This window comes from Neltuma alba, unplaced genomic scaffold (assembly GCF_004799145.2).
Source record: "Neltuma alba isolate B1F8T4 unplaced genomic scaffold, ASM479914v2 tig00004567_pilon, whole genome shotgun sequence".
Lineage (NCBI taxonomy): Eukaryota > Viridiplantae > Streptophyta > Magnoliopsida > Fabales > Fabaceae > Neltuma > Neltuma alba.
This window is the reverse complement of record NW_021633770.1, coordinates 80,703-95,421: the sequence shown is the minus strand read 5'-3', so window position 1 is coordinate 95,421 and position 14,719 is coordinate 80,703. Positions and strand designations below refer to the sequence as shown.

The following is a 14,719-nucleotide window of genomic DNA, read 5'->3' as shown; positions in this document are numbered from 1 at the left end:
GTCTTCTTTCATCCTCCTTTATCTTCCTCAATCTATCAGCTGCATTTTGACAAATTGTTATGCCCTGATGAAAGTTGTCTGGTTGATTTGGTTACTTGGTTCCTCATAACCTATTTAACCCCCCTATTTATTCTTAGCCCGTTTACAATGAACTTAAACAGATTCATCACAAGTCCCATGTAATTTTAAACAGGCCGGCTACAAATTAGGGCACAAGCTGCCCAACCTACCTATTGTTCTACCCTAAGCAGCACAGGTTTTGGCCTGGTCATAATTAATCTAGAATAATTTGATTTTAAAAGAATGACATTGATATTGATATTGATTTTCTTTTTCTTTTTGAACTTATAATGTACTCTTTTCCAAAAGCAATTTCAAAAAGCAAAATTGCGTTAAAATTATTTCTGTAAAAAGCTGGATTTGCCCCTATATCACATTACACGTTTAAAGTTCACCGAAGCAAACCAATGATTTGAGGACAAGATAAAGACGGTGTTAGAAAAACAAATTGAGGCTTCTGAAAATTTTTGGGGGGGGGGGGAGTAATTAAAATTCATACTGAAATTTACTTCACATCAGGAAATTTTCACTAGAAAATGTACGATCATAGAAGTTTACCTGCTCCCACCGTGAATATCAAATTTTACAATGAAAAACAGACAAAACCAACATGGCTGTTCTAGCTTCTTATCGGGGCCCAAGGGAATAATAGTTTGAAACTCTAAGTGCTTCAAGTGAATCTTCTGATCATATGTCCATTGAATTCCATTTCAATTAAAAACAGATACAAAAAACACCATTTGAACTATGCATAACCAGAACAACAGGGTCGCACCACAGCATGAACAGGGCAACAAAAAATGACAAACCAATAGGTTGAAACCATGAGGCAGCTTCCTCTGAATTCAACCCCAGTGTGAAACCATCGGTTATAAGCATTTTCCTAGAAAATCGCATACCCAGCAACCATAACATTAAAGGCATGCATAAGCAACTTCAAAATCGTTGTTCCAGCCCTTTAGCGTGATAGCCATGTGGAAACTACCAACAAAGGAAGCATTAAAAGAAGGGAGTGGCACACAAATGCATCAACGTTTTCAGGTGTGGTCGCTTTGCTGAGAATAGAATTCCAGAGTTGTCCAAAGCTATGCCGTGAATTTTCCTGCACAGAAAATCCATTCTCTTGAAAAATGCTACGCATGAAATAATGTGCCAATCCTAATGGCGCATATGATAGTCACCTTAGTGCTTAAGTTACTACTAACTTGATCCTTGTTATTCATGTTTCTCAAAATTCTTCTGTCGCTCCCAGAGATTGGTTGATCTGTGCAAATTTTAATTTTGGCTTCTCCAACGTCTATACTCCGGTGGGAACTGTATGCTGAATCAGTATGTAATGTTTCCATTACAGAACCAAAGAAGTTGGTCACAGGTACCTAACAAGGAGAAACAAAATCATCCTTATAGAATTCTTCCCAATTAGACCTGATTAATGCTCATTTTCACCACATCAACGCAATAACTGGTACATAGAAGCATAAACACAAAAACTTTATTGGCATGCAGATTTCTGTCACGTATAGTATTTTCTCGTCTATCTTGTTAAGAGATCTGTCTTGTAACCAGAACGCATATCCTACGGAAGTATACAAGATTCTCATTGCTTTATTATTCTTTCAGGAAAATAGCTTATAAGACGATTTCAACAACTCCCTGAGTAGAGATAAATTAAAGAAATAAAATGTGTTAGGTGGAAACTATACACAGAATTTTCACAGCCAACATTATTTGATGTTTTGCAGCCCATGATGCACCATGAGATGTAAAATAATGTCAGGTAGCAGCAATTTGCAGAGTAAACATCTGTTACTTATGTAGGTAATCCCTCAACAAATAATGTTACTCAAAATTCCTCAACATAAAAAATATTTCAATATATTTATTGAAAAAAAAGTTCAGCTGCATTAAATTAAGAACAAAAATTATTACCTCCTCCAAACTACGTTGATATAGGTCCATTCTATGATATGCGGTTGACATCAACAAATTTGGATTAAATGAATTGAAAAGGCTGCAAAATAAACACAAAATATGCCCGAATTAGCAATATAACTACCAAAAGAATATGACGCTGGAATGCTCTACCTACTGCAACACAATTCTCTTGATATGCTCCTAAGCAACCCATACCAATTATCTGTACTAACATAATAGAGAAGGGGAGAGGCGGATTCACCAAGATCACAAAATGAGAGTCGATCACCTTAATTAAACTTTTGTTTTCATTTGCACAGCCATAGAATTATAAACCATGAAAACAGAATTCAACTTTCCTGGAAAATCCATTTGGACATGTAAAGCCCCACTAAAAATCAAATATTTGATTTGGACAACAGTAATCAATAGAACTAAATATCATGTCACAAATTGGAAGACCCAACTCAGTTTCATCTTCCAGTATTTGGAAGTTTGGATGATCCATGTAGCATAGAAATTGAAACTCATTGTTTTCCATATTGGTTTGATGGAAAAATCAAAATGATCCTCATCTATGTTGATCTCTCAACAGATTTCTTTCATCAAAATTACAAGATCATTCAAGACCGGAAAGTTAAACAGAGGCTACAGAAACACTTCATAACAAGGAAAAGAAGTCATGTATTCGCACTCCCAAAAAACACTTATGGTCTACCTGCTCAAGGAGGCATTATCATACATATTTAGCTTCTCAAAGAAGGCTAGAGTATAATATGTAAAGCGATCCACAACAGAAACACCAACCTGTATTAAATAAAACAGAAGTGAATTTTAGTTGTCCGGATCATAGACCAAATTCAAGAATAAAATGTTCACAGTTACGAACCATGTCAATAACATTGCAAGGATCAACGTTATTAAAAGTAGCCATATTCTAGCCATCATAGAACAAAATCCTCAACCAAGTAACTTCTATCCTTTTACCTTCCTCTAGACTCTTCTCTCCCACATATTGTTATCAGAACTGCCAAGTGAAGAGAAATTTGCCAACTGCTCAAGACCTCGAGTTTTTGCCATTGCCTACCGTTTGTTTGGTCTTATGATTGCCATTGTTTCTTGACTGCTAGCACAATGATCTTCTCTTTTTCTTTTTCTTTTTTGTACACTCATTCACACCCTCTGTAGTCCGTTCAGTTTATTAGCTTTGCTAGATACTTACTCAGATGTTTTCTTAGCTCTTGCTAATAACATCAGAACATTTAAGTTTTGTTTTCCCACTTACGTCAACTGGTGCTTAGGTTGAATGTTGCTGTACATTTATACAATAAAGGACGAATTCATCTCAGAAGTTTATGATATGGTCATTAATCTGTTTAAAACTTTCTAAATGAATGTTTTCCAGATTTAAATTTTCCTTGCATTTAAGTGAAGACTCGTAATATTTTATTATAATTTCTAACACACCTTACATGGAAGCATATTATGAGATTTAAGAGTAAAACAAGAACAAGCTCCTTGTGACTAGAACTAAAAATTTCAATCAAGAAAATGTATAACAGAAAAGATCAAATTCAGATCATGTGTTCATCGTGACTTGGATACCATTTCAAGTACCAATTCAACTCAGAAATCGGAGTTAAGGCCCATGAGTGATTTTAATATACTTAGTAAAGTAATGACACTGCTTGAAAATTGTGTGATCATGATTTTTTAAAAAATTCTTTTAATACAATTCCTCAAATTATTTATTATTGGGGAGGATGCCACAGCAGTTTTGATGCCTATGTCTAGAATCTAAATGCCATTAACAACAGGAATGACTGCAGCAGATGGTTAATACTAGAAAATGGATACATACATCTGGGTCTAAGTGATGTGAATATGAATTCTCTCCTTTCATGCTGCTTCCCATAGCCAAAACACCTGGGGAATGAAGCTGTAAGGTTCAGAAAATGAACCAAGTCAACCTAGGGAAAAAAATTAGCAGAATAAATAAATGACAACTTTTTCTCAACGTGACAGAGAAAAGAATTAGAGGATTTCAGGCTTTGACATATCTATGCGGCATATTTGCCTTTTACCACCAGGACATTTAAATACATGCAAAGGATGTGTACCAAGCTAGCCCAGGACAATAGTAAACAGAGAGTTGAAACTTAAAAGTAAAAGCAAATAGAAATTTACTAGGTACAGCCATGTCCTTTGTTCTTCACAACATGACAGTCAAAATGGATCAAAATACGCTATAAGTAAGCCAGCACATCACATTTGGCTAGTTAGCAGGCAAAGGTTTGTGAGATGACAAAGACCTATAACTATCTAGTGTAGAATGCTTGTAAAATTCCACCCATCAACTTTCGTAATTTTGTCTCAGGAACTCTAAATAATTGAATTAAAGTAACTACACAAGCAATAAGCTAATATTTGAGAAGGAAGGTCATGTGCGCACATGCAGGCAGGGTTAATATGGGTAGTACATGTGTTAAGAGAACTCGGCATAGAAATAAATACACCAATCAAGATGTGGTGTGATAATATGGCTGCACTCAAGATTGCAAACAATGCTGTCCAACATGACCGAACAAAATGTTGAAATTGACAGCCATTTCATCAAGGAAAAGATTGAAGCTAAAGTCATCGATCTAACCTAAATTCCCTTTGGAAGACAGATTGCGGATGTAATGACCAAACCACTGGTCAAGAACAAGTTTGACAAGTCGACTAGCAAGCCGGGAATAATTAACATCTATTCCCCAGCTTGAGGGAGAGTGTTGGAAATGGGCCATAGGGGGAGGCCCATTCACTCTTTAACCTAGAATCAAACACAGCTATGTACTCTGATTTTCTACCCGTTAGACACATGGTTCTTAGGCACTAATTTAGGGATTACAGAATATATTTCTTTCTTTTTTTTACTTCCTCATTAATTCTGGAGGATTTCATGTGATATGCTAAATCACTCTTCTGCCTATATGTATCATTCAATCCTATGGAATAAAACACAGCTTTCTGTATACAAACTTCCACTTGCAACTAAGCTTTTTGGGGACAACATAAGGGCTGTCACATACAACCAAAAGGAATGCTCCTAGGCTGGTCACGCATGGCTAAGCAATGAGTTTTGCAAGTCAAGAACCTGCAAGAGTGTGAAACTCACGTTTGGCGTTGATGGGTCTCATGTTCAATGCTTCAATACAAGGTTGCTGGTACAAAATTGGTTCATGGATTATTTAAAATGCTTCTTGGCTCTAGTTTAGTACCATTTTCTATGTACTTGCCCTTGGGGACAAAGATCTCTTGTAGAGAAGATAATGATAAGTTTAGGTAAGATTTTATTAGATTCATTAATTATAAGAATTTACTTGGATTTTAAATAAATTTAGATAGAATATGGATATTATCATATTAGGAGGATTTAGATAGGATTTAATTATATCAGTAATAGTAATGTTTGGATTAGATATTTAATTGAGATTAGAATTACCCATGACTTATAAATAGGGTAATCATCAATCTTATTCTCATATGCTTTGACCTTTTGAATTATACAGTATAATTCTAGTTTCTCTTTGTATTCACTCTGTTTTTCTCTCTTTCACCTTTCTTTCTACAATCACCCTATCACAATCAAATTAACAAATACTGAGTTTAAGCTTCCTAATATCCAAAGTTCTTTTACCAATGATTACAAATCCCATTGGAATAGACAAAGGCACCTATCGTAAAAACACAAGGCATGCAGTAATCTTATGTAAAAACAATCTAACAAGGCAACATCATGCAATTAATACTTCGATTGACTGATTGCCAACATCTCCTTTTAATTAAAGAATGAATAAGCTTCATATAATATTCTAAAAATCCATCTAATGAGAATTCATGTTTGATTTTTCTAAAAATCATATTCTGGAAAGCATTTTGAGACCTGTGAGAAGAGAGTTGAAGCTTGGCAAGTGTCCACCATTATCAATAGCTCCTTAAACCTAAGAGACAACATACCAGCAAAAAGATGAGTTTTTTGCCCTATATAAAGAGGTCACAAGATGTCAATAACTACCAAATATGAAGTTAATCACAAAATATAGATTAAATCTTCATAGTTAGAAAAATGGTCTATTTCATAAAACATTTGCCAAGCAAAAACTTCATACAAAAAACTAAGCATTACTTTAGCATATGAAAACAGCCATACAAGAAAGCATGCAAATACAGCCCTTGATCCAAAACTTTATCAAATATCAAGTTCACAAATCAAACTTAAAAGTCACAACATTAATTTGCATAAGATTTCTGATAAGACTCCAAATCAGCACATTAACATACCAGAGAAGAAATAAGGAGAATGGAGTAGTGGTTGAGTCAGTTTTTTCATCTTTGAAGGACAGCTGAATGAGTCTCATAAGTTTTATTTGTTTTATTAATGATTTATCAGCTGAGTAAGTGAACTTTAGGTTGTTAGGTCCACCGTCTCTTTCTGTTAGCTTAGCTCCAAGATACTAGGGATATTTACTTATTTTTCATTCTCATTTAATCATATTTTCTGCATTATAAATGTGTTGGCAGATTTTATGGCCAACATACCAGAGAAATAAAGTACTATTTGAATTAAGTGGAAATTCTCCATTGATTCGGCTATTGAGGGTGTGTAGATTGAGACTCTTACTTTACTCATTCTTAATAGAATTTATCCCTGGTTATTGAGATTTATCAGGTGAGATTCTGATAGGATCGACCTATTTAAAAATACCTATAAGAGGCGACAGAGGCAGAAGCAAGCAAAAGGCAACAGTCCTTTCTAAGCAACCAGGGAGTTGACTTCTAATTCCTACCTTTTTGGAGAAAGTAGCACACTCTAATGTCTTTAGGTCTGTGTACTAGGTTGTTGTATTTTGGAGACTGTGCTGTTTACTTTTAAGTATTTTAGCCGTTGTAGCTTGGGGGAGGGAAGACGTTTTTTTGGCATGAGAGCATGGTGAGGAGAGAGCTGACCTCTCGAATGTCAGGACCATTGTATGGGCTGTGAGTGTGTGAACCATTTTGTAACTTCCTATCTCCCACTGAGTAGGAAGATTGCTATTGATTAATCCTATTCGAGTATTATTTCACTATCAGGAGCCCATTCACTGTTTCATTATCTGATTTATTACTGTTCCTACTGTCAGTTCCTATCAGATTCTCACTTGAAAGATCCAGAAGAGATTCACTGTAATTATTCCCTCTTCATCTTAGAAAATCAAATCAGGATGCTAACAACTTCATACCTACGCTTCTCTTTCATTTGCTTCACAGCATCAGCTAAATCATGACTCTGGAGCTCTTCAGAGTCCTGAAATTTCAAAAATTCATCACCTCCATGCCCAGTCATATACAAAAGTACATGACTCCCTTCTTCACTTAGAAGACGCTTAGACCTTGGAACAGCAGCCTCATGACGACCCGTCAAAACTCGTAAAAAGTTTTCCACTGTCACTTCATAGCCACGATAATCTACCTGCAAGTTAAGAAGCAAAATGTTCATCCTCTAAAAGACATTGCGTATAGCCCCAAAACAGGTTGAAAGCGATGAATATCTCTATAGCATCATATCAGATGGAAGTCTACATATACACAAGTGTTCAACTGAAAAAAGTGAGAGAATGTGACTAGACAAAGAGGTTTATTGGGTTACCACAGCACGTCTTCTATTAAGAGGGTGCCTGGTAACCCCAGAAAGCAAAAATGTTTTCACACAAATCGAAACAAAACTCCCCTTACATATTTACTTAGTATACCGTAAAATCAATTTTAAAATCATGATTTAGTTTCCATCCAAATATCCCTAAGTCTCTTTTAAGAAATTATAAGATTTAATATTGATATCAGCTTAAAGCCAATCAGAGAGAGATGGAAAATTTACATATCAGAGAAATGTGTTATGGCTAACAGACTTCAGTAGCAAGAGTACCTAAAGTCAACCAAGGTATTTGATGTGTAAATATAATAGAAAGGAGGAAGTTAGTTAGCATTAGTTACCAAGTCCTTAGGCCTATAAATAAGGGGCCTGGGTAATCAGACTGGCGAATGGCCAAAGTGAATAGAATAAGTTCTCCCTCCTCTCTCTCTCTCTCTCTCTCATTTTTCTTCCCAGACTTCTTCTTCCCCTCTCTCCTCTAATTTCTCTACAAACAAACAAACAACAAGCCTTATCCCACTAGGTGGGGTCGGCTACATGAATCACACGACGCCATCATGCTCTGTCAACAACCCAATCCTTAGATATGTTGTTGATTAGGAGGTCTCGTTCAATGACCTCATTCAGCGTTCTTCTCGGTCTTCCCCTGCCTCTTTTTATAGGACTCCATCTTGTTTGATCCACCCTCCTCACCGGGGCCTCCAAAGGCCTTCTCTGACATGTCCAAACCATCTTAAGCGATTTTCAACCATTTTCTCTTGGATAGGTGCCACACTGACTCTTGTCCTGATCTTTTCATTTCGAATCCTATCTTTTCTTGTATGACCACACATCCATCTTAACATCCTCATTTCTGCTACTCCGACTTTGTGCTCTTGTTTTCCCTTTATTGCCCAACATTCACTACCATACATCATAGCTGGTCTTATAGCAGTCCGATAAAATTTTCCTTTAAGTTTCTCAGGTACCTTCTTATCACAAATAACTCCGGTAGCTTTCCTCCACTTTAACCAGCCAACTTGTATTCTATGAGAAATGTCTCCATCAATTTCCCCATCCTCCTGTATAATAGATCCTAGGTATTTAAACTTTGATACTTGAGGAATAATTTGCTCTCCCATCCTCACCTCCAAATCCCTATTACCTTGCCTCCCTCCAAAATCACAATGCATATATTCTGTTTTGTTCCTGCTCAAACGGAAACCTTTCGACTCCAAAGTCCTTCTCCATAACTCCAAACTAGTGTTAATCTCTTCTTTTGATTCCGCCATAAGAACTATATCATCCGCGAAGAGCATGGACTTAGGGATTCTTTCTTGAACAGGTTTAGTTACAACATCCAGAACAATGTTGAACAAGTACGGACTCAGAGAGGATCCCTGATGTAGGCCAATCTTAATAGGAAAGTCCTTTGTCTCCCCCCCAGGCGTCCTTACACTGGTAGTTACCGCCTCATACATATCTTGTATGACTTTGATATACGCAACCCGTACACCTTTCTTTTCCAAAGCCTTCCACAATACTTCTCTTGGCACACGATCATAAGCCTTTTCCAGGTCAATAAAAACCATATGTAAATCTCTTCTTTTACTTCTATATCTCTCCATTAACCCCCTTAGTAAATAGATTGCTTCCGATGTGGATCTCCCTGGCATAAATCCAAATTGGTTTTCCGAAATAGAAGTCTCCAACCTCAATCTATTTATGCAAGATTCAGGGCAGAATGGCAAACTCAGCTATATACCAGACACAAGCTTGAATCATCAAACAAAAGAAGCCTCCCAGTAATATTAATACTCACAGCAAAATTATTTATTAATTGATTGCATAGTGAAAGGAAGCACATAAGTAGACTTAAAATATTATTACGTGTTTCCCCTTTTTGTGCCCAAATTAGTAAGCAAAGCTTCAAATTTCTCATGTAGTTTCTACGAACATAGCTAGTGAATCAAAGAAAAGAGTAGCCTCTGCTTAAGCTATGTATTAGTAGGATTAATACTAAAAAGTAGTGAGATGCATAGGCCACAAAAGGCCTTGACCTCGGATGTTTGCATTACGAGCAACAAGAGCTCAGAATTTCTCAATAACCTCTTTCTAGACAGCGAGAAGGCTACACATTAGAAGGAAAAGTTGTTTGGGATGGTTATGAGCATTGAATTTCCTTCACTACTTTCTTTGCTGTTAGATTAGTTCCTTCTCCTTAATCTTTGTACTCTTCTATCTCATTATATTGTTCTTCTGTGCATATGCGTTCATATCTCTACATATATGTGGATATATATTCCTACTTTTCATTACTTATATGCGGAAGTTTAAAATCCACAACCAAAACTGGCTCACGAGTTTATGGTTTGTTAATATAATTTAGACTCATATCAAGACAATTCGAAAGCCAACACAAAGAATATTATCTAGTGAACAAGGAAAATGAAAGGCAAAAAGAAAACTCACCTCCACATTGTCCCCATACAAATTAAGCTTATGATTTTCATTATTGAAAACCTGGGCAGGGTATTTGTTTCTAGCATTACATGCCATGTCATCTGCCAGCATGAGTATTATCCTCTCGTCAGGAATTCCTAACCGCTTAACTGTCCTGATTAACAAGGAAATTATAATGACAACAGGTAATTACAAAGTATAATTGGAGCAAATAAAGTTAAATTGGATATTACCTATATAAGGAAAGTGTATTGGCCATGTGTCGATAATTAAACCTAAATAAGGGAAGCAACGAATTAAATATGTTAACCAAGTCATGAAACTAAGACTTTGTGATAGCTATAAAACGTCTTTTATAAGACTTAGTAACATGTTTAGACAGCATTGCTGATGCTTAATCTTTTTTTTTTTTGGGGCCAAATTGTTGATACTTAGTCTAAAAAGCAATTTCAAGGATGCACACACTAGACCAATAAATTTTGCTCTAAATCAAAATACAGGTGGCTGAAAACGTTTATGTCCTCAGGAATAAAAAGGAAGTCGGTATTAAAGCTCACTAGACATGTTGTAGAGATGAGATACAGCCAAAAAGGGATGGTGCGTTCTAACACGTGATTGCTTTTTTAGTGATAATGATAGTAAACTGGATTCAAACAATATTTAAATTAATTTAATAATTAATTTATGTTATAGTAAGCTGTTAGTTGAAATAAAATCGAATGAACAAAACAATCATGAATGACAACATAAATGATTGAGTTGGAGTAAATGAGTTGGAAAACAATGTCCGAAACCAGGTCAGTTCGAGTAAGCATCATATTTTCATGTTGCCAAAGGTGGTATAAACAATCCAAAGGAACCACGAAAAGAAAACACTGGTATGATTCTTTAAGAGGGTTTCATTACTCACAAAAAGAGGATATAGCTATAATTTTGTTATGTTATAAATTAAAAATGGAAGCTGCACTTACCAGAATCGTGATGTGCAGACTAAAACAGCCCAATTATTTGTATGCAATGTGGATTCAGATGAAGATGACAAATGCGCCACAGAGTTGCCGATGTTTCCAAGACATAACAGTAATAACATTAGCACTCCAATAGGTAACCTTAGCAAACTTAAGATCAGGAACCTCATGCTTCTATATAACGATTCTCACACCTAGTGTGTCAAATCTATTGTTCTTCAAAAAGTAGATATATTACTCAGGTACCTCTTTTCTTCAGATATCAAAGAAACGTTTCAGTAACTGCCAAAAAAAAAAAAAAAGGAGCGATCAAACAGGGAATATTGAATTGCAAGACTAGCTAGAATCAAGAGAGAAATAATTGAATACTCCATAACAAAATCATAGCCTCAAAACCTGTTATTGTGCAAGAGTTTACAGACTTGCTAGCATTCATATCAGCAAACAGATGCTATTTACAATCCTTCAGTCAAACTACGAATGACATAATTCCCCCAGGGGATCCATAAAAAACCAATATGGAGAAGTATTGAGGGGGATTTATAGAAACTAACCAGGAAGCTTTGAATGGGGACCCAGTTCCACAAATGCTTTCACAGCAAGCGGCAGATATCATTTGAAAGAAAAATGCAGACCGGATATGGCAAGCTAGAAGTTGGTGATGGAGATTAGAGGGCAACAAGATTCAGATCTGACGACGATCTTATCCAGCCAGATCTGATGATTTCTTCCCAATTTCTGCCAGATCTTCTTCCCTCAATTACATAAAAACTAAGTTCACAATTTTCTCTCCATTTCTAAAACAAAAAAATGTTCTTTTCGTGGAAAGCATTCCACCAAAATAAAACAAAGCATGCGCATTTGATTTGCAGACAAAATAAAAATTAAAAGATATGGCATATGACAAGCCAGAAAGAATGAACATTAATCAGTTCCAGACATTCCCATGTCTAGAATCTTTAGAAAAGGGAGGGAAAACAAAATAGATTACTCAGAAAACAAGAAAAAAATCACCATGATCACAGAGAATGGTAATCAACTTATTCACTGGCTTAGCAAAATGCATTTTATATGAAAATTCAAATAGATAAAACCAAGATCATTGGAAAAATTAACCAGCACCGTGAGATTGCTCGGCTTTGTGCTCAGGCTATGGTTCCTGGTCTTTTTAATAGCATTAAGGTCTTTTAATTAAAAGAAAATACTTTAATTAAAAATTGTGTCTCATTTACAAGACATATCAATCACACTTTTAAACACCACCCATACATATAACTTTTAAATTTCTCCTCTTCGTTTGTCTTTGTAGTTTCCCACTCCATTTGTTCTTGCTTCATTTTGATCTGCTAGTACACCTAAACAATTGAAATTCTAAACATCTCTTACTTGAAAAAATCGGTTTGAAGGGTAGCAGATAGTGTAATGGGCGACGAAGATCTGGGAATCTTAGCGGACCCAATTAGATCATTTGAATGTTTGAAGTCCTGGGCTGCTGTTCCTATCTCAGCTACAGTTGCTAGGGTCTTTGATTACTGTATTTTGCAATATTATTTGTTTGAATGTGGCTAGGATTATATTATATAACAGGTTATAATTATTATATTTAATGTTATAATAGTTCTTCGATTCCTATCTTAGCCACTTGATTTATTATTAATAAATTTCAATGTATGGACTCTCTGAGACAATTTTATCTTGTTTTTAGTATGAAGTTATATGTATGGGTGGTGTTTTAAGGTCAGATTACACTTGTGGCATATATAGCATTCAAGTTGAAGAACAAGAAATGGAACTATGACATAAATCTGGTGACTTGGGTAGCTGGTTTGCCCTTTGAAGAAGTTGTCTAAAATAAGCAATGCTCATATAGATTCAATACTAGATGTTTCTAACTTTATTTGACTCATTTATAAGTTTTTCTGTTCTGTTCTTAAAGATGGGTACATTATTTAGTTGCTGTTGTATGGATTAGGTTGGATTTGTTGTCCATGTAATGTGTCAATGGTTTTACATCTCTCACTAGGGGATTGTTAGTTGCTGATTTAGGTCTCATATGGTATCTAGAAGTAATAGAAACATATTGCACAAGTACAACTTTGTTTTTCACATCTATAAGTGTTTCCTCAATCAAGTTTAAGCGTCATAACATTGTCAATGAAAAATGAAAGGACGTGCTCAAGAGAAGATCCTACCATGCTTTCAATCTTCTACATAAATTTAGAACCAACTTAAAATCAGATTACTTAGGCCAAGTATTTTATTCATAAGTTAATATGCCAAAATGGCCCCCACACTAGCAGATTACTAAGACCACAAAACTATGGGTTTTCCTTTTAAATAATAACTATGGACTAAAAATTCAGAGAAGTAGCCTCACACATTATTAAACTTTTTATCACAGTAATAAATAACTCGTTCACTGAAACACACCACTTTCGATTAGCATCAGAAAAATAACAACAATCATAACATGGGGCAGTGGATCAATTCCTACCTCCAAATATTTTATAGTGCAGTGATGAATAAATCCAGATGAGCAATTGTAAAATCTATAAGTAACAAATTCTCTTGCCAAAAAAAAGGTAACAAATTCTCTTGCCAGAAAATCGGTAACAAATTCGCTCTCAGTCACTATCTTATTCTCTTTACTGTTCTCATTCCAGTAACACACGACACTTAATCCTGGTTCATCCTCAATCACCCAAGAAACTATCACTGCCTTCCCCATATAATCACCTTGTGTTATATGAACCTTAACCAAGGAAATCCATACATCCATAAAAATGGCGAGGAATGAGGCCAAAGGCTAGAGAACTGAATTTTAAATCATTTTACACAGATTTTACGGAACTTGTTGAGGAGCATTATAACCAGGTAGGATTGCGAATACATCGTTATCAAGTGGCATATATATCCACAGTATTCACAATCTCTCTCATTAATGAACTGGTTCTGCTACCATAACAAAGCACAGCTACACTCGAAAAAAAAACCGGAACCACAAAACAAGGGAATCTCTGAAGACCCATCTTCTCAAACTGCACATTAATCTCCCATGGTGACTCTAACGTCTCACTAATGATTGACTTAGAACCCCATTATATTAATCTCTGCGTAGCGTGTTTGAACACAATATAATGCGAATTTGTTGTTGAATAAATCGGGGAATATTCAAAATCCTCTACCGCATTACAATGCAAAGATTACCTCTTGGGCTGGCATTTTTCTTGCAGTAGAAAATGGCTCTTGTTCCAGCTCTCACTGTTGAAGGTTGAAGAAGAAGAATAAGCCTCTCTTTCCTCTCAGATCTGGTCGAGTCGTCTCGTTCTGTCAATGGCGTTCTGTCGCTCTCACCCACGATGATGATAAAGACGATGAGGTCAGGAAATTTAGGAGGACTTTGAAATACAGAAGCGAATTGGGAAGAGGGAGAAAGGGAGAGGGATCCACCAGGAGAGATGGCCGTTGCGGTTACACGAGAGAAAATTAGGAAGGAAAGAAAACTAAAGAGGAAAATATGCAAGGAAAAAAAAAACTAGACCAGACCGGTTAGTTCGACCGGAAAACCGGTGAACCAATGGTTAGTCCGGTCTGGGAGGCCAAAAAAACCGGTCTACAATTGAACCGTTTTGAGAACGGTTCAACTGGTAATAACCGGATC

General features: G+C 35.9%; 1 protein-coding gene across 2 annotated transcripts; it reads right to left on the bottom strand.

The window, feature by feature from the left end:
• Nucleotides 1–569: 569 nt before the first annotated feature.
• LOC114745246 (putative GPI-anchor transamidase) lies at nucleotides 570–14,506 on the bottom strand. 2 transcript variants are annotated; one of them, XM_028933396.1, is made up of 11 exons: nucleotides 14,266–14,506; nucleotides 11,062–11,340; nucleotides 10,324–10,365; nucleotides 10,100–10,244; nucleotides 7,239–7,468; nucleotides 5,903–5,960; nucleotides 3,836–3,913; nucleotides 2,693–2,781; nucleotides 1,990–2,071; nucleotides 1,266–1,436; nucleotides 570–1,162 (listed from the first exon to the last, which is right to left on the bottom strand). In XM_028933396.1, the coding sequence occupies exons 2-11, from the start codon at nucleotides 11,226–11,228 to the stop codon at nucleotides 1,019–1,021; spliced, it is 1,206 nt and encodes a 401-aa protein (XP_028789229.1). In that variant the 5' UTR covers nucleotides 11,229–11,340; nucleotides 14,266–14,506; the 3' UTR covers nucleotides 570–1,018. The 2 variants fall into 2 exon arrangements, with proteins under 2 accessions (XP_028789229.1, XP_028789228.1); XM_028933395.1 differs by having other exon boundaries at nucleotides 730–1,162; nucleotides 1,242–1,436.
• Between the last annotated feature and the right edge of the window lie 213 nt (nucleotides 14,507–14,719).

Coding starts and splice junctions, on each gene's coding strand:
- LOC114745246 (XM_028933395.1), bottom strand. CDS start 11,228: ATGAGGTTCCTGATCTTAAGTTTGCTAAGGTTACCTATTGGAGTGCTA. Junction 5,961..7,238: donor CAAATGAAAGAGAAGCGTAG/GTATGAAGTTGT, acceptor GTTGTCTCTTAG/GTTTAAGGAGCTATTGATAA. Junction 2,072..2,692: donor GATAATGCCTCCTTGAGCAG/GTAGACCATAAG, acceptor TTTATTTTGCAG/CCTTTTCAATTCATTTAATC.